At 37.9% G+C, this 18577-nt stretch overlaps 1 protein-coding gene across 3 annotated transcripts in view; it reads right to left on the reverse strand.

Moving 5' to 3' along the window:
• Positions 1–18577, reverse strand: part of WASHC5 (WASH complex subunit 5) — a 32950-nt gene that overhangs the window by 13783 nt on the left and 590 nt on the right. For 2 of the 3 annotated variants that reach the window (XM_067531358.1, XM_067531365.1), the window contains exons 2-15: positions 17685–17820; positions 16519–16821; positions 14453–14598; positions 12151–12235; positions 11058–11158; positions 9941–10130; positions 8765–8917; positions 6951–7064; positions 5616–5787; positions 4484–4611; positions 3134–3263; positions 2521–2633; positions 1677–1843; positions 753–828 (exon numbers count right to left, since the gene is read on the reverse strand). In XM_067531358.1, the coding sequence (XP_067387459.1) occupies positions 753–828; positions 1677–1843; positions 2521–2633; positions 3134–3263; positions 4484–4611; positions 5616–5787; positions 6951–7064; positions 8765–8917; positions 9941–10130; positions 11058–11158; positions 12151–12235; positions 14453–14598; positions 16519–16707 (1764 nt within the window). In that variant the 5' untranslated portion in view covers positions 16708–16821; positions 17685–17820. Of the gene's footprint in view, positions 1–752; positions 829–1676; positions 1844–2520; positions 2634–3133; positions 3264–4483; positions 4612–5615; positions 5788–6950; positions 7065–8764; positions 8918–9940; positions 10131–11057; positions 11159–12150; positions 12333–14452; positions 14599–16518; positions 16822–17684; positions 17821–18577 lie in introns of those variants that run through there. The other variant, XM_067531373.1, reaches the window with a different exon arrangement.

The following is an 18577-nucleotide window of genomic DNA, read 5'->3' on the forward strand; positions in this document are numbered from 1 at the left end:
GTTCCATGTATAACGTACTATGTGAAACCTGTATTTAAACAACCAAAAACAACATTTAAGTCATTTTATTAATCTACAAACACAATTTTGATTACCATTACTTTTCACATTTAAACACTTGGAGTGATCACGTATACAGATAACAGAAACTCTAAGGCAGTGGTTCCCAACCTTTTTGGTTTGAGGGCCACAGGTATTATTTTTACAACCATGAAGGGCCACCAGTCTCTGCTAGCAGGCCCCTCTCCCCCTGCAGCCAGATGGAAGGAGTTCAGCGAGCTGGCTCCCTGCTGCACCAGGGAAACTGCATGCACCCTGTAGCCCTGTGCGCTCCACCTGGGTCCCTAGGCAGTGGTTCCCTTCTATAGCCAGGGGAACGGAAGATCACTGCTCCCCTCCCTCTAGCTCCAGTAGGGACCCCAGCACCCAGGGACCCAGGCAGAGCGCTTTACCGTGCTCCTTCTTACAGCCAGGGGGAGGGGAGCGCTGATGTCTCATCCCCTTGGCTGCAGCAAGGAGCCTGCACCGGTCTTTTAGCCCTGTGGAAACACATTCCACCTGGGTCCTTAGGCAGCGGCTCCCTTTTGCAGCCAGCAAGAGGGGAGCCACGGGCCACTTTGAAAGACCCCATGAGGCCACAGGTTGGGAACCACTGCTCTAAGGTCTAATTAACAGAGGAGTTAAACATGGAATCATATTTTTGGTATATCTTCAGTGACAATGTAGGAGTCATTCATTTCATTCACACTTACCTTTAGGAAAGTAGCTCTGAGTTTAGTTACCATTGATGGGCTAGCTCTTATGCTTTCCTGCATGATAGATGTGAAGCTGAAAAAAAGTAAAAATACCAGGTCCATCATCTGGAACGGTCTAGTACCATAGCCTGATGCAGACATTGCACCTGGAGTCAGTGGAGTTACACCACAAATGAACGTGGCCCAGAGAGATGCCTTTGAGGACAACAGTTCAGTCAGTGTAAGATAAGTAACACAACATGACAAGACAGCGAGAGTTCTGTGGCACCTTAAAGACTAACAAATTTACTTGGGCATAAGCTTTTCGGTTTCTGCCCATGGAAGCTTATGCCAAAATAAATTTGTTAGTCTTTAAGGTGCCACAGAACTCTCACTGTTTTGCTAAAAACAGACTAACATGGCTACCCCTCTGGAACTCATCAACATGACAAGAGAACGTCAGACACTTAGTAACACCCAGTGCAGCAAGGAGCCACTTATATTCATGTATTGTTTGTCCGTTTGTTTTGGTCAAAACAAAGCAATCCATTAGGAAAAAATCCAGATCCCTGTTACCCGGAAAATTCTTAACAGGTAAACCTTGGCCCATTTTAATCTACCAGGCTGTTATAATTGGGTTAGGAATAGATAGCAAAATTGCTGTATCATGTAATCCGCTCCTAGAAACAATCCCAACAAGGGCCCATAATTCCCATTCAAGGCAAAGGACTGCTTAGCACTTCACAGGATGGGCCCTACGCGTTGCTATTAAGCACAAGTTGCAAGGGTTAGCAGCATTTACAAGTTTGTGCAAAGTTAGGAACTGACATGCATACATCTTCTTTTGAATGGAACAAGTTATCCTTCAGGAATGATACATGGGATACATTGAAATAAAAAGGAACACCAGGTTGAATTAAACAAACAAAACCGGTAACACACCTGTCAATTAACTGCCACGCATAAGAAAGATCACCAACTATCTGCATGGTGATCAAGACCTCTTCTTTAATGTTGATTGTTCGGATCATCTGATGGAGAAACTTGCGGGTATCAGCAAGAAATTGACAAACTTGCAGATTAGATTCCAGCTGGTGAAATTCTTGGACCTGTGTTAAAACAAAATCTCCATTAGTCTTTTTTTTTTTCTTTCCTCCTAAGATGATTTAATTTGACAAAAAAGATTCACTTTACCAGTATTTTTCTTGATAAAACATAACAGAAAACATTCAGCAAAACTCTCTTACATTTTGGAATGTTACAAAGGAAGGAGTTTCACTTAACGAAGTGTACAATTATTCCAGGATGCCTCCACACCTTGCACTCTGAGACATCATGCTGAAGTGTCTTTTACCTCTTGGGAAGTAGGTAAAGGTGTTTGTCCTGGTGTCCTGGCCAAATTCTAATATGGATATTTATCTTTTGCCTCCTATATTTCCCCATGCAGTTTCAAATGGATTTGGGTTTTCTTTTCATGTCGTTTCCTAAACTTATATATAGCACTACCAAGTGCTATTTAGCACTTATTTTATTTTGTCATAAAAGCTACTGAACTTAGTGAGGGATAAACTGATTCCTGTTATAACCCATATCCTGCAATCAGATCTTTATGGGTGAACTTTTATGCTCATATGGAGTGGATTATAGAATTGGGACCTGTATTCATATAATGAGTTTAAGTTAGAAAAGCACTTTGTGATCCATCTGGTTAAAAGACCAACATAAACTTATCAAATGTGTTTTCCAAAGATGCTACACAATATGGCTCCCAAGTCCCTTTCTTTACCTCTTCCAATGCCTGTATCAGTTGTACAGTTTTTCTGCTTGCTGCAGTGGAGTCATCATAGTTTAGGGACATTATTTGCTTGGAGATCTCTCTGAACCAAGCCTGCAGGTTTTCTATGTAATCAGAAAAAAGAAAATTTTTAAATTAAATTAGTGACTCTCAATCCCCACAAACACAATCTGATTAATAAAACACATGACTTGCCTTTAACACTAAAATATTAATCTCTGCTAAACATATAGTGAATAAACTAAGATTCTGCATTTTGCTTTTAAAATCTCAACCTCTCAGCATGTGATTTTAAAGGGGTATTGTCAACATAAAAGTCTCACATAGTATTTTAAAACAATTTCTAAGCTGCAGTACCACTACCATGCTGTTTGCTTAGGTTTTGCTTTATGCTGTTTTTACAGTGGAACTAGCCAGGGCAGTTTCAATTTCTGGTTCTAGTTATATGGTGTTGGGTTCACAACAATGAAGGGGAAAGTTTTTCCTGTGATTAATATCCCATAAACATTTATTTTCAGCATTATCTTAACCTCCTCTCTCCCTACCTGCCCCCCAAGAACATACAAAACTTGCCTATTCACTATATTCATTTCATTTAAATTACCATTTTTCTCCACTCTGGTAAGAGGTTTAACTCCTGAAAAGACATCAGCAAGTTCAGTCATCCTTTCAGACCCTTCCTTTTTATAGTTCTCCCACTTTGCCTGCTTTTCTGACAGCATCTGCTTGAACATCTATTGAAAAACGAAATCTTCAGTTTATGAATTTGACACTAATACAAACTGCAATATCATTCAATTTTAAATAATGTTTAAAACACTCAGTTGGCTGGAACTGATTCACAATGAACACAGCAACATTCATTAAAGGCATTGGTGTATGGTTTGAATCCCACTGGTATACTAAATACAAACGTCACAGCACTTATGGGAAAAAAATACAGCCATGGAGGCCAATATCTAGTGGGAGAATGCGTGATATATTGTTATGTTAAAGTGTGCCTATGGCAGATGTACAGTTGATTTTTTGGTCACCAACAGATTTTTTGGTCACCAACTAACTTTTTAATTTGCAGAGATACTGTGAGAGCCTGATTCTCCATTGCTTTGCATGTTGTATAATCATTCATGCCCGTGTAAAGAAACTGTGATTCAGGAAAGCATATGCTTAAAATTAAGCATGTGCTTAAATGCGATTTCCATCAGTGCTGAGTGTAAAATGCTATCAAATGAAAATAGTAGTGTTTTATACCCAGTTTATATAGGTGTAAGGACTTCCCACTAGAGTGTTCTTTGCATAATCAGGCTCAATTGTCCTTTGGTTAAAACAAAGCCTAAAAGAAGAAAATATACTAAGATAAGAATTATGAAACTTATCCTAGCCCTGGTCTACACTTAACTGGAGATTCAGCGGCAGTCAACTACACAGAGTAGTTTGCGTAACTCCCGTCGACTCCTGTGCTTTCCTTCTGCGTGCCGTCTTCACCGCACTGTGCCGATGGGAACAGACACAGCGCTACGCTACTTGAGGGGGTGGTTTTATTCAGTCGACTTCCTGATCGATTGAGTGGGTCCACACTGACAGCTCAATCGATCCAGAGAGATCAATCTGGATGCGGCGACTTTGCCGCCGTCAGTATAGATATACCCCTAGTCAGCTTCTAGTTTGCCACTTATCAGTCTGATCAACCAATATGCTTAGCAAATGTGTTTTGGCTGAGAATGAAATTTGGCAAGCATTGAGAAAGACATGCACAAGGCAATTCCAAGTGACAGAATTTGCCTCTCTCTGATTGAAAACCCAAATCAAAAAGCAGGAGACTCATTTGTTGATATTAGTGGTTCGTACAGTTGTGATTGTTCTATCAGCATTCAATATCCATTCCTCAGCACTCTGTCACAGTTCAGGGGAAATAAGTAAATAATAAAAAAAAAAGCTGTCAATGACACCTTACCTCTTTCAAGATGAACTCAAACTGTGCTGTATCCAGGAGAAGCTGGAAAAGGATCTTGGAGTTGTACCTGGAATCCGTTAGAATTTGGTCCTTTATTTGACGGAGACGCTTGTTATTTGGGTCACAAGCTAGAAATGGAAGGACAAGCATTCTCAAGTAGAACAGAATTTATCTTGCTATTAGGAATGAGCCTATTTACAAATATTAGCTTCTGAAAAGATTGAGAGAGACAAGGTAGGTGAGGTAATATCTTTTATTGGACCAGCTTCTGTTGGTGGAAGGGACTGATATCCTCCAACTTGCCACAGAACAAGAATGATATGAGCAGTGGCAGTGGAAGCTTCCCCTGCTGCTTTACCAATGCACCTAATCCCTGACTTGGAGGGGCTATCTGTAGCTGAGAACATAGCTGAATCTCAAGGTACATTGTTTTTTTTTTTGCTCTCCTAAGATCGTAAAAGGCACATCTGTTGGTAATGATGGTTTTCATGATGCACACAACTCATTATTATTAGGTTTGTTTTTTTTACATACCTAGAGTCCTAAACCCCTGGTGCTAGACTCTGTTCAAATATAACGAAACAGATGGTCTCTGCCCCAGTGATCTTACAATCAAAGTCCAACAGGAACTGAACTCACGTAACCAACTCATTTCACAAAGGCTACTAAACAGCCACTGGAAATAAAAACTTTAGGTTTCGAATGCTGTGTGGTACCATGATATTAAAAAGTTAGATGTGACATTCCTTTTGGGCTATATAGCGCCCTGAAAATGGTCCTTTGTTAAATGATAAGGCAGAAGAAATAAGACAGTCTCTTGGCTCATATGGTTCAACCTGCAAGGAATAATATCACAATATTGTGATTTCACATACAAGTTTTTAAGTAGGTATCTGGTTGCAAGGATAAAAATGGGACATGGATGCTATTCTGAAGTGAAACTTAAAAGGAATGGATTAGTAAAGGACCACTTCTGCAAATGACTTAAAGCAATGGTTGAAACGCCACTGTCTTCCATGATGCACAAAGAGAAAAATAAAGTAAATTAAATTTAAAAAAAGAAAAAAAAAAAAGCTCCAGTCATCATATAGCATACTGAATTCTGTACTGAAAGTCCAGTGCATAACCTTACCTGAGTCAGCAGTGTGAAGCATTAGCCAACGGATTGCAACATTGCAGTCTCTTAAGCAGTTGAGCAGCTTAGGAATATTATCTAGCACCAGTTCCTCCCTCAGGTAGCCCTCTTTGAGAAACTGTTGCACTTGAGTGTGGACACGCTCTGTGACAGCAGCATACCGGGTTGCCTTTGAACATATAGTTCTTTCATCAACATGGAACAAGGAAATATAATTCATCTACTAAGTGCAGCTTCACATGAGCGCAAAGTGGGTACAAGTCAAATAAAAGGTGCTGTAAATTCACTATCCACGTAGTTTCTCTGGGGATGGCCAGGAAACGAAGTGCATGGCAGACTTTGTAATTGAGTGGTGAGGAAATACGATCTAGCATCTAGATCCGGGGGCCTATACATGAAGGACAACATTTTCAGAAATGCTATGTGGTTTAGGAACCTGGGTATTCAGCCCTTAAGTCACTTACACACTTCAAAAATTTTACCTAAAAAATTGTAGAACCACCCAGCTAACAATGAAAACAGTTTCTAGTAGATGGACAGTAAAGAACAAAGCAGTAATTAAATATATTCCAGAGCTGGAAATATTTGCTATAAATCAATTGTTGGCTGTATTAACAGATTAAGGAAAATACGTTTGCAAGCATTAATTTACAGTGATTATTTCTTGCACATGCTAGTTCAGGGGTCCATCCTGAGCATTCTGGGACAGATGTTTATATTTAGGTACTTAAACATGTCGACAGGTGTGTAGGTGCTTTTGAACATCCCAGTAGGCACCTAACATCTGTGGATTTCAATCTGGCAAAATCCTTAAGCATGTGATTAATTTTAAGCGTATGGATAATCCCACTGAAGTCAGAGTCTCAGGCACATGAAAAACACAAATGAGCAGCCAAATTTTTTCTACTATGGTATATTTTTAAACAAGAGTGCATTCTGCAGATTAATTGCTATAAACATTTCATGAAGATAATTTTTTTCTAGCAGAGAGACAGAGTCTCTGCTCAGTGTAGTTGCTCAGCTCCCAACTCTATGACAATAGATTAAATCCCTTAGTCAGAAAAAGCATCCCAAGTACTGTGTAACATGATGTTGACTGTCAGCAGCTATGAACTCAAGTCATAGCACTGGAGACACTTAAATATTGCAAAGATAAGTGAAACACTACTAGGGAGGGTTCAGAGTTTGAGACTTGCAGCCACTTTCAATGTTGACTCAGTCGAGATATGCATTAGAGAAAGAGGATGCAAGTGCTAGTAAACACCTGGAATACATCTGGAATACTCAGGCAGCTTGAATATTGCCACGAATATAAAACTTGTATTTACTTACCTGCTCTTTGATGTTTGAAAGATCTAATGTATAGTTGAGGGCAGTTTTTGCAGCCTTGTAAGGTTCCCATGCATCAGTTAGATTTACAGTGATTCCCATATAAATACTAATAACCTAAGGATGAAAGCAGAAACAAATTGAGTTGCGTTCATATTTTTATTAGCAAAGATTGTTCTCCACCTAGAAGCATGAACAGAACAAGGTAGTTCCTGGCTCAGAATGTTAGAAATAATTAATCTGTACCCCAAACGCACGTACAGATGAGCTACAGACAAAACAAATTTCTATGCTATATACATCTTTCTTCCCTGCACCTTAACTGAAAATCCAGTATACTTCTACTCTTCTTTTCATTTGAAAGGACACTATCAATTTGAAATCTAGTCTGTTTTTTAAAGCGAATATATAGCAGTTTCAGTTAATATAAAGTAAAATAATACTGAGTGTGTCTACCATTTTCTATAACTTTGCAATCTCCTTTTACTGTTTTTTGTCCAACTCCCTCTCACCTTTCTTTCCCCCCCGCTCCTGTTTTGTTGCTGTGTGAAAGCCACACACAAGAGACAGGGGAATGAACCATACAGAAAGGGCTGTCAGATGCATAAAGCTTACAAACTGAGAAACCACTCTTGTCCTCATGTTCTTTAATTTTAATGTGAACTGTTATTTGTAACAGCAATAGGTGCAATATTTTCAGACTAAGGATGGGACTTTAAAAGGAGTTGTGTGCCTAACTCATTTAGACTCCTTTGAAAATCAGAGAAGCTGAAGTGTGATTAAGTTCACAGTGAGCTTTTCATTTTTAGGCTCATGTAAGGTGCTTGATTGGAGGTGGAAATCCTGTGTTATTGACAGAACAGGGATATCAAGGGCAGCAGCAGTGAAACTTCACTACACCACTCCTTCAGCATACCACTCACTCCTACAGGTCACAATGGAGGACAGTTGTAGACATTTTCCCCATTACTCCTCGGTCTGCTCCCAAGAATATAAACAAGGAGTTCATTAAGGCTAATTGTGACAGCATTTTCTGTGAAGTGTGGACCTTCCTTAAAAGAACTGGAATCATCATGACTAATTTCACAAGTTACTGAATGTCCCCCAGAGATTAAGATTTTCAGTCACTAACAACTGACTGCTGATTTGAATCCAGCCTAGAAATGGAAGGCTCTATCATAACTGAACCACAGTTGATCATTCCATCAAATAGTCAGCCATTTAAATATCTGCATTGTGCAGTGCAAGATGGTAGCATCCTTGAAAAACTACAGTGCTAAATTCTCTCTTCAGATATTAGTATGCAGTTTCCACAAAGAAATGGAAGTTGTGTGCTTGTTCCTATTCTTTCTTACAGTGCTGGCTATTATTAGTTTCTCCACTTTTCCTTGTCTTTTTCTATCCTGCACACGAAAAACACAATTGGAAGAGACTGGATATTTGTAAGATCACTTGTTTCCACTTTTCTTTGTTCAGTAAGACTCTCTTTTTAATTGTAAGTACGGCCACAAGGATAGAGAGCTCCATAAAAGGTAACAGGTGGAGGCTTCTATTCCATCTGCACTTCATCATAAATGAAATAAACTATATGTTTAAAAGAGCAACTAATATTCACAAGAGATATTTCACTGTGTCACAATCAGATCCTTTACTCTATTAACATGCTCCAAACAAAGTATACCTCACTAAAGGAGTTCCTATTCCATTCTCTAAGACAGTATTTTCTGCAAGACACTGTAAAATGGTACTTCAAATAAAAGTGGCACTGCAGCTATAAATCCAGCATGCAGTGTAAGAACAACAACAACAGTATTTACCCAGTTATCTGGAAAATATTTATCCACTATCTCTCTCATTTTTGCTTGCTGGGTGTGAAGAATAGAAGGGTCAAAATAGAGGATCACATACAGCATGGCAGCTTGAGTAGCCAAAGCAATACTGCGATGCTCTGGTAATGGATATGCAGAAACCTAGAATGTGGAAAAAACAAAAATCAAAGCATATGCAAAGATTAGCATCGTGCGCTTTAGAGTACAGTACATTCATACCATAAGGCTATCATCTGTCAGCTAGGTATCTTGGGCATGCAAGTCTCAAATCCATCAGTCTGTTATACTGAGCCCTTTACATCCTGCATCTCACTATAACAATGGTTCTCAAACTTATTTGATCACGCCCCCCCTTCTTTGTGACTGTAATAGTTTATACCCTCCCCACCACCACACAAGTACATATACCAATTAAAAAAAAATGCAACTCTCACTAATAGTAAAAACAGTAAGTCCTTGATTCAAACAGAGCCATCAATCCATTGTAATAAAAGCAAAAGCAAAACTGTGATTGTGGTCAATGCTCACAATTAAATATGCACACTACATCATAGCAAACGGATTAACGTACAGATGGCAATGGTTTTGTATAATTCTATGCAAGCTTAACAGAAATCTGTCAAAATGCACAGCTCCATCTGATGACCTGATATGCCAGGAGAAATCAGCTTTGCTAGTTATTCATTGCAATGGGTAAAATGTGTGCAGTTAAGTTTTTTTTCCCCCCTAAAGCGTCTCATGCCTCCCCAGAATACATTCCGCGCCACCCACCAGGGGAGCCACCCCCTCCAACCCATTTGAAAACCTCTGCACTAGAATATGCAAGCTGATTTACAGGTGCTAACCAGATGTTATAAAAATATTATCTTACTGTAAATGATTCAAAGGCAGGGGAGAGCACACCTGAAGCAACATACTAAAGATGGACTGGAAAGAGTGGGCCAGGAGGGAGGCATTTTGAAGGGACCAGGGGATTAGGCTGGTGAGGTTAGTATCAAAGAGAGGAGGAGACTTCAATAATCCGAGTAGGAGATTATTTCTCCATGCCCTGGTTTATTACTTCATTTCTGGATTTACAAATTAAACAAATTCTGTATATACCAATAGGGTCAGAAAAATGCCTTTTTATTAACTCCAGAGCTCCAAACATACTGGTTCACCCACCTGGTTATAGATGTCATCAGATCTCAAGCGGCCAATAACCATGCTGATGAATGTTTCACTTATCGGTACCCTACTGAAGTAGCTCTCAGGATAGTTTAGAGGTCTTTTTGCTCCTGGCTGGCTTGAGTACCCAGTGCTTCGAAGCAGCTTACATATATCATCCATATTGGAATCAGCAGATCGAGCAGCACTAGGTTATAAAAGGAAAATGTATTTACATGAACTGATCCATTAAAAAAAAATATTATTTTCCCCTTTACTAAGGAAGGGCAGCTATAGATGCCTATATGGGAATTCTAACTAAGAGTACAAAGCATGAATGAAACAAAGAACCTTATTCATAGTTCACAGAGGACAGAAACAGAAGGCATTCAATTCAGAAGAGGAATCTGACATTTTCTTTGACTTCTGAATTCCCTTTCTTGCCCCACCCTCATATTCTGGAAATGAGGAATCTCCACTCTACTTCCTTATGTCTAAAAGTTAGAAGAGATACCAGTTGAGGTGTGAGGATTCATTTACGGACTAAACAAGCATACATTTGCTAAAAGGAAAAAAATATATATTACTGGTGAAAGGGGTTGGATTCATATTCCTGGAAGATTTTGTGGGATTTAACATAAAGATTCCTGAGTTAATCTGGCAGCTCTATTTATTGACCGGACTATTCAGAAGTGCTGTAACTGTAGACAAGTACATTTGGGGATAAATGTACTATCTGGAACTCAGCCCAGTTCATAAAAGTTTTCTTGTGCCTTTGGAAACGTCTTATATTCTGATAGCTCAGCGTTACAGTAGTAAAGCTCTAGGCTGAAATATTTTAGCCAAAGCATCCAAATCCTCCATAGGTAAGCATCCGAACAAATCTATAGCATTGCTCCTACAACTGGATCTATGCAGGCAGATGTTGGTGCATGAAAAAAGTAACTCGGATGTCTGTGGGACTCTGCAGGTGCACCAGCATCCAACCATGTGGATCTGGTTGAAGGACAGGAGTCAATATCTCCACAACCCATATTAAATTAATGCTTATAGAAAGAAAACTTTGGCTAAATATGCTGCATGCTACATTTTTACTACACAAACCACATTCAAATACTTCCATGCACAAGGATACCTGTATCTATAGTAGGAAACCAAGATTCTCTCTCTGACCTCCCCTTCAATCTTCTGGTCAATGACCAGCAACATGACTCCATACAAATAGAGAGCTTCACACTGTTGAGAAAAAATATTAATTAAAAACTAATGCTAACTAACACTAATATAATTCACCTTTAAAATATCAATTAAATGGTAAAAGTAAGTGTTTTTACATCTGTGAAAAGTGCCAGATTACAGTTTCCTTATCTTCCTACCATTCCCCACAATGGATTCCTAGCAAAAGCTGGCCAGAGATCTTCAATGCATTTTGGGAAGTAAAAACATGGACAAGAGATAATGTGTTTAAATTAAATTTAGAAAGAGTGAATGCCAAAACGTATCTGACACTAACATAGTTGATAAGTTCCATAGGGTAGCTGTGTTACTCTGTAGACAACAAAAACAACAAGAGTCCTGTAGCACTTTAAAGACTAACACATTTCTGCAGGCATAAGCTTTCGTGGGCTGCAACCCACTTCGTCAGATGCATGAAATAGAAATCATATAGGAGGTACATATATACATCCAAGGGTAAGAACCAACAATGGTGAGGGTAGGTGTAAACAAAGTCCAGTTATGGTAACATCCATAAACCAGTCGGAGAGCACTTCAATCTCCCAGGACACTCTGTAGCTGACTTAAAAGTTGCCATACTTCTACAAAAAAACTTCAAAAACAGACTTCAGCGAGAAACTGCAGAGCTGGAACTCATATGCAAACTTGACACAATCAAACTGGGTCTGAACAGGGACTTGGAATGGTTATCTCATTACAAGTAATTGTCACTGTTCACACATTCTCACTTTCTAATCAATGGTTATGATTAGGTCTCATCTACTTTAACTGAATGGACTTTGCTAACACTTACCCTCCCCGTTGTTGGTTCTTACCCTTGGATGTATATATGTACCTCCTATCTGATTTCTATTTCATGCATCTGACGAAGTGGGTTGCAGCCCACGAAAGCTTATGCCTGCAGAAATTTGTTAATCTTTGAAGTGCTACAGAACTCTTCTTGTTTTAACAATGTAGTTTATTTCACTAGTTACAGTCTGGTGAGTACTTACTAGAAGTTGCTTGCCATCTTCATTAAGGAGCACAGTTTCTAATGTTTGTTGAATATAAATTCCTTCATTGAGATCATCCAAATATCTACAAACATTAACCAAAAGTAGGTCATTCACCACAAGGAGTCCACTCTCTGCTTCTCAACTGATGTGCCCTTACAACCAAGTGGGGCTGTTTCTCCCTGAAGGTCAACAGAAGAGTGCAGAAGCCCTGCTTATAAGGTTATGATAAGACATCCCAAGTTATAAAGAAGTTCACCTAGCACAGGTTCAACAAACACATGTTTCTCAAGCACAGGAAAAACAGAAAGAGCCTAATAATCTGAGGAAGGAGGCTGGAATTGGAGGCTTGAACCCACTAGATGCAGTGTCTCCTGCAACATACTGATCATGCTCTGGTTCGGTTAATGCCAATGGGATTGGAGAATACCCAGTATCTTGCAGATTTAAGGCCTGTATTCCAGTGAGGAAAACACCTCCTTTGTAAGACATCCTCTCATTTCTGTATGGATGGAGGTAACCTAAAGAGCAGAGTATGGAAGAGAAAAAACTAGGACTTACTCCAGACTTTCCCCTTAGTGCGACTATTATGCAGGTTAATTAGTGTTTTGTCACTGGAATGTGGCGGGCATTGACAGTTTGACAGGATGTCAAGAAGTCACCTTGCAAATATCAGGTATTGTAAATTTCCATAACATATCTCGATTTCATTTTGCAAGGGTAAAGTTGGAAGTGGAATGGTTTCATCTTAACTATTAAGAGGGATCATCTATATATGAGTTTTCTAGTACCGCCCATCACCATTGTAGCTGAGAACCTTCCACATAAAATCGATAACAAAGACAAAGTCCCTACTGGACTTTATAGAGTCTCTTGCACTTCTACCTTACATGATTTCATGAGAGTTTTAAAATAGTAACCCTGGGGTAAGGAAGTTACTGTGAAAAAAATAATTTAGGAAAGCAGTGACACTGGGAAGTCAGAGACAGAGAGGTATAAGCTAAAACTTTTTTTATCTTAATTCTCATACTTTTTTGAACACCAAAAAATTGATTTCATAATAATAATTAGGGCTGTCAATTAATTGCAATTAACTCAAGCGATTAACTCAAAACAAATTAACTCTATTAAAAAAATTAATCACAATTAAACAATAGAATACACATTTACATTTATTATAAATATTTTTGGATGTTTTTCTACATTTTAAAATGTATTGATTTCAATTACAACACAGAATACAAAGTGTACAGTACTAATATTACTTTTTATTACAGATATTTGCACTGTAAAAAAGACAAAAAATAGTATTTTTCAATTCACCTCATACAAGTACAGTAGTGCAATCTCTTTATTGTGAAAGTGCAACTTACAAAAGCAGATTTTTTTTTTTTATATAACTGCACTCAAAAACAACACAATGTAAAACTTTAGAGCCTACAAGTCCACTCAGGCCTACTTCTTGTTCAGCCAATCGCTAAGACAAACAAGCTTGTTTACATTTACTGGAGATCATACTGCCAGCTTCCTTTTTCCAATGTCACCTGAAAGTGAGAACAGGCATTCGCATGGCACTTTTGTAGCCAGCATTGCAAGGTATTTACGTGCCAGATATGCTAAACATTTGTATGCCTCTTCATGCTTTGACCACCATTCCAAAGGACATGCTTCCATGTTGGTGACAGGTTCTGCTCAAGAACTATCTAAAGCAATGCAGACTGACACACGTTTCACATACCATTTCTTTTTTTTCCCTTTCTTTTTTTTTTTTTTTTTTTAAACAGTGCAAATATTTGTAATAAAAAATAATAATATGAAGTTAGTACTTTGTATTCTGCATTGTGATTGAAATCAATATATTTGAAAATGTAGAAAACATCCAAAATATTTAAATAAATGGCATTCTAATATTATTTAACAGTGCGATTAAAACTGCAATTTATTGTGATTAATTTTTTTAATCTCGCAATTAATCATGATTAATTTTTTTAATCGTTTGAGAGCCCTAATAATAGTTAGATCTGCTTTTATCCACAGACCTCAAAAACATTTTACAAATCTGGGCAAGTATGATCATTTCCAGTTTACCCATAGGAAATGGAGGCACAGGTGAAGTATCTCCCCTACGATCTGTCAACACGTTGGAGACAATGACAGGAGTATAATGCGGTGCTCATTATAGCAGGTAGTGCTGTTAAGTAACACAATAGTATTGTGGCAGAGATGTATCCAGAAAATAACCCCAATCATTAAGACCACACAGTTACTGGAATCACTACATTAACAAATCTTACACACATACCTGTTTAAATCTACAATATATTTATGGACACTTTGAAATGCTAGATAAAATCTTGTCAAAATGTCTATGTTGTTTTCACGAAATTCTTCATCTAAATCCTGTAACTCAGGTTTGGTTTCCAACTTGTATTCACAGATCTCAGGCCCCTAAGAAGAGGAAATTGATTTAAAAATAATTAAAAACATTGATCAGAATTATGATAATTTGCTGTAGGATACAGTACGTAAATTGATTCATATATTGAGCAACTGAATCCACCTTACTGGCAAAAACAGCACTGTCAAGGTGTGTTCAGCTAACTCTGGTTTTACAATTAGGTCTTCCCCCAAAAGATACTTTGGATGTTTGTACTTACAAATTGATTCTATAATGAAAGATACACAGATTTTACATTTTATTGGGAATTCCTATATGGAAAATGCAAACATAGTAGTCAACATTTTGGAGGAGCAGTTTTGCCATTAGCTTCAGTGAAGCCATGATTCCACTCTTTTTGATCCTCCCACATTAAGACTGGATTATATGATCTTAAGTGCAAGATTCTGCAAACAGCAGATCACATTAGCTTTTTCTAATGCACATACTCCCTTTGAAGGCAGCAGTGTTAGCAGGCCCAGGCCTCATGTTATTTCTCAAAATAAATCTGTGAAGTAGGTATGTGTTTTACATATAGAGGGGAGGGGAGAAAAAAAGCTGGAAATGGCACTGTCAGCTTGAACTTCAAAGTCGTTAAGTTATTTATTTTATGAAGTATGACACCTGTCTAAGTCCTCATGGCAACTTTTGTGAGTTTTTAAAATGTTTCTTTATCTTTTGTTGCTGGTGAAAGATCCACACAATCAGGACACAAGGACTGACTGATAATATAGGTAAAGCAATGAAATTGACAGCATATAAAGTGCTGCCAATTGCATAAAGTAAACAAACTGAAACAAGCAATTTTTTAATCTCAGATTTCTTTCAATTATAATGATTTTAGATGTTACTTATATAAAAAGGATTTCAGACAAAAGTATGATTTCCAAAATTGATGATGTGCCTTTAAATGTGTGTGCCCCAGTCTCTCTTAGGCACCAAGGAAAATGATGTAATAGGTGGAATTAAAACTCAAGCTCCAAATTCCCCATCCAATGCTCAGAGCTTTGGTCCACTCTTTCTATAAAACACCGTTATGTGATCAGAGGTCTCTTATTGTACAGTTCTCAGAAACAGAAAGGCAAATTAGTCATTGTGAGGAGCCATTCCCAAACTGTCCTGAAAACCAGTACATATCCCACTCTGCTGTAGGAGGTTTAACTCAGGAAGGGAAACAAGGAAGAGACCCTCTATGGTCATTGATCCTGCATATGCTTGTTCATTCAGCAAATGTGGACAGAGAAGAACCACAGTATTGTTATTAAGGTATATATATAAGGTAGCTTTCAAGCAGAAGATAAAGAATAGGATTAAGACAACCAGAAATGCTTCAGCAGTCTCATGATACCACTTGAAGGGACACAGCCATTGTTGACATGCTCAGAATTTGCTCATGCTGCTGAAAGTGAGATTTTAAGTGTTAAACTATCCACAGATAATTAAAAACAACCAGCACTACAAAATAAGGCCTAATTCCACTTTTCAGGCTGGGACAACCCAAAAACCTTTTCAAAATGTGTGTTCTTGGGATTTCTTATGTAAGTGAGCATTTTATACCATCCTTTTTTTCTCCCCTTACAGCCTCCATTCAAATGATCTGATGGATTCAATGCAATTAAAAACAAATTCCTGTTGTCCAAACACAGGACCTTGACTATACTCTGGATTTTTTTTATTTAGTTTACTCAAGCAATAAAGAGCTAACATCCAAATTATAACCTCACTTTGGGTGAATTTATTCTCAATACTAAATTCAATGTAAAATACATTTTACTAAACTCTTATGTTTGCTAGTAATTAACACAATTAATTAGTCAAGAATGGCAGGTTTATCACATGCGTACCAAAAGATTAAAACACCCTAGAGAAATAGTGCTCCAGTAAGAAAATGATTGTTCAGAGAGATTTAATAAAAACACAATTATATTTACCTTAAAATAACTGAAATCAAATATGATATCCCCATACTTCTGTTGATCGGCCTTGTCTTTGAGCCTAAAAACACCAGGAATAAACTCAGATAGTCTCAAAAGTTCTGCAATGATGGCATTTCCACAAGAGACAATCCGAAGAATTGCCTGGCCACAGTGATTGTTTTCAGCTAGAAAATCAACCATCATGAAGATGACTGTGACGGAGTAGTGATATTATTGCAGTCTGTTTCTGAGTTTCAATCTTCAAGTCATTTGGAGAAAGAAGCCTAACCGGAAAACTAGGTGCTCCATTTAAATTACCTGTAAAAACAAAAAATCCACACATTCAGCATATTTTAAATGGCTAAATCTATAAAGATACTAAAGCAACTCTGGAAAAACTATTATAATAAAACTCTATATCCTCCAGAATTTGTGAGGAGATGGCAGATGAAAAACAAACACTGTAGTGTATCTTCAGCATATATACAGCAGTTAGCTAAGCCAACTCTGAGATCAGATGAGAAATTGTAGCATATATTCCTTTACCAAAAGATTTCAGGACAACTGCTAAAGAGCAAAATAATAGAGCAGATGATAGGCCACACAACAGAAGCTAGATACTGACACAAGCTAGTACTTTATGACTTAAGAATAGCACAGTCACTTTAGATCTGTAACACAACACAGCCAAAGATGCTACAGCAATGTGGATAAACACATAGATGAATGGGAGCTAATCGCAGCAGAGGGCCATTCATTTATTCATAGCTACACAGACACCTTTTGTTATCATGGTCAAGTTTCTAGATCACAGTCATCTCCCTCAAAATCAGGAATCTTAATTTTACCCAGTTAAAAGACCCCAAAATACAAAAACACCTTACCCAGCTGAAGTGTTTATGTTTGTCCAATACCTGTGCCAGGGAGCTCCCTGGCCCACTCTCTCCAAAGAGAACATTATAAGAAACCAAACAAACACATTGCTGCATTTTACATATGGGGTACACACATTTCTCCATGATGGTTGCAATATATTTCATTGTACTGTACTGCACAGTGTATTTTAATATTAATGTAAACCAGCAACACTCTCTCTCCAATGCAATTGAGATAGATATATCTAATATGCCTCTTTTACAAAAGAGGCAAGCATCATTAGCTCTATTTTATAGATAAGTTACCTGAGCCACAGAGAGGTTATATGACTTGTCCAAGATGACAGAGCAAGTCATTGGCAGAGACGGGAAGAGAACCGAGGTGGCCAGAAACCCAGTCTGAGCTTAATCCTGTAGGCTACAGCTATCACTGGAGCAAAAGCTGTATAGTTTAAAAAAAAAAAAAAAAAAAAAAAAAACAGCAAAGAAATCCACAACTGTCACAATCACTTCCTTTGTCATGTTGTTTCAGTCAATACAATCACGTGTAAAGTATGAATAAAAAAATCAAAATGAATGGATCTGTTTGCAGGCTTGGCCCATAAGCATTTTGCTCAATTTTTGCATGTCTCTCAGCTTGGCCAATGGAAATCAACAAAATCAGTTTCACTTTTATTTATAGTTACTTTTCCTGTGAGATATTTAGTGCAGCAATGTTAAAGGTAACTGTTTTCATTTTAAAACACATCTGTGGCAACCTTTGTATTGATTTTAGGTTTCATAAAAGCTTGTTTTTAAAAATGTTGAGCTAAATTTAAGTTGACAGCTTCCCCTTTAAATCCATTCTACCACAATCTGTCTAATAAGGGCCCAATCTTTCTACCATTTAAATACACAACCCTGGAATGAATTTTGGCTGTATGCAGGAGTTTGCCCATGCAGTGATTATTGCAGGATCGGAGCCTAAATCAAGGAGAGCATGACAGGGCCCTAAATTATGCCTCACCCTGTACTCCAAAAAAGAGACTCATCAGTCTAACATGGTTTCTTGATTTTAAATGAATGTCACATTAACATATTGCAAAAACAACAAAACTGTTTGTTTTACCAAACAAAAACACAACTTGCAGAGCGGTTGTCTTACTCACTGGGACAGAGATAGGCCCTCATTTTGGATTCCTATTAAAGGCTTCTTCTAG

This window comes from Emydura macquarii, unplaced genomic scaffold, assembly GCF_026122565.2.
Source record: "Emydura macquarii macquarii isolate MOO-44397 ecotype Brisbane River unplaced genomic scaffold, CSIRO-AGI_Emac_v2 contig_369, whole genome shotgun sequence".
Lineage (NCBI taxonomy): Eukaryota > Metazoa > Chordata > Testudines > Chelidae > Emydura > Emydura macquarii.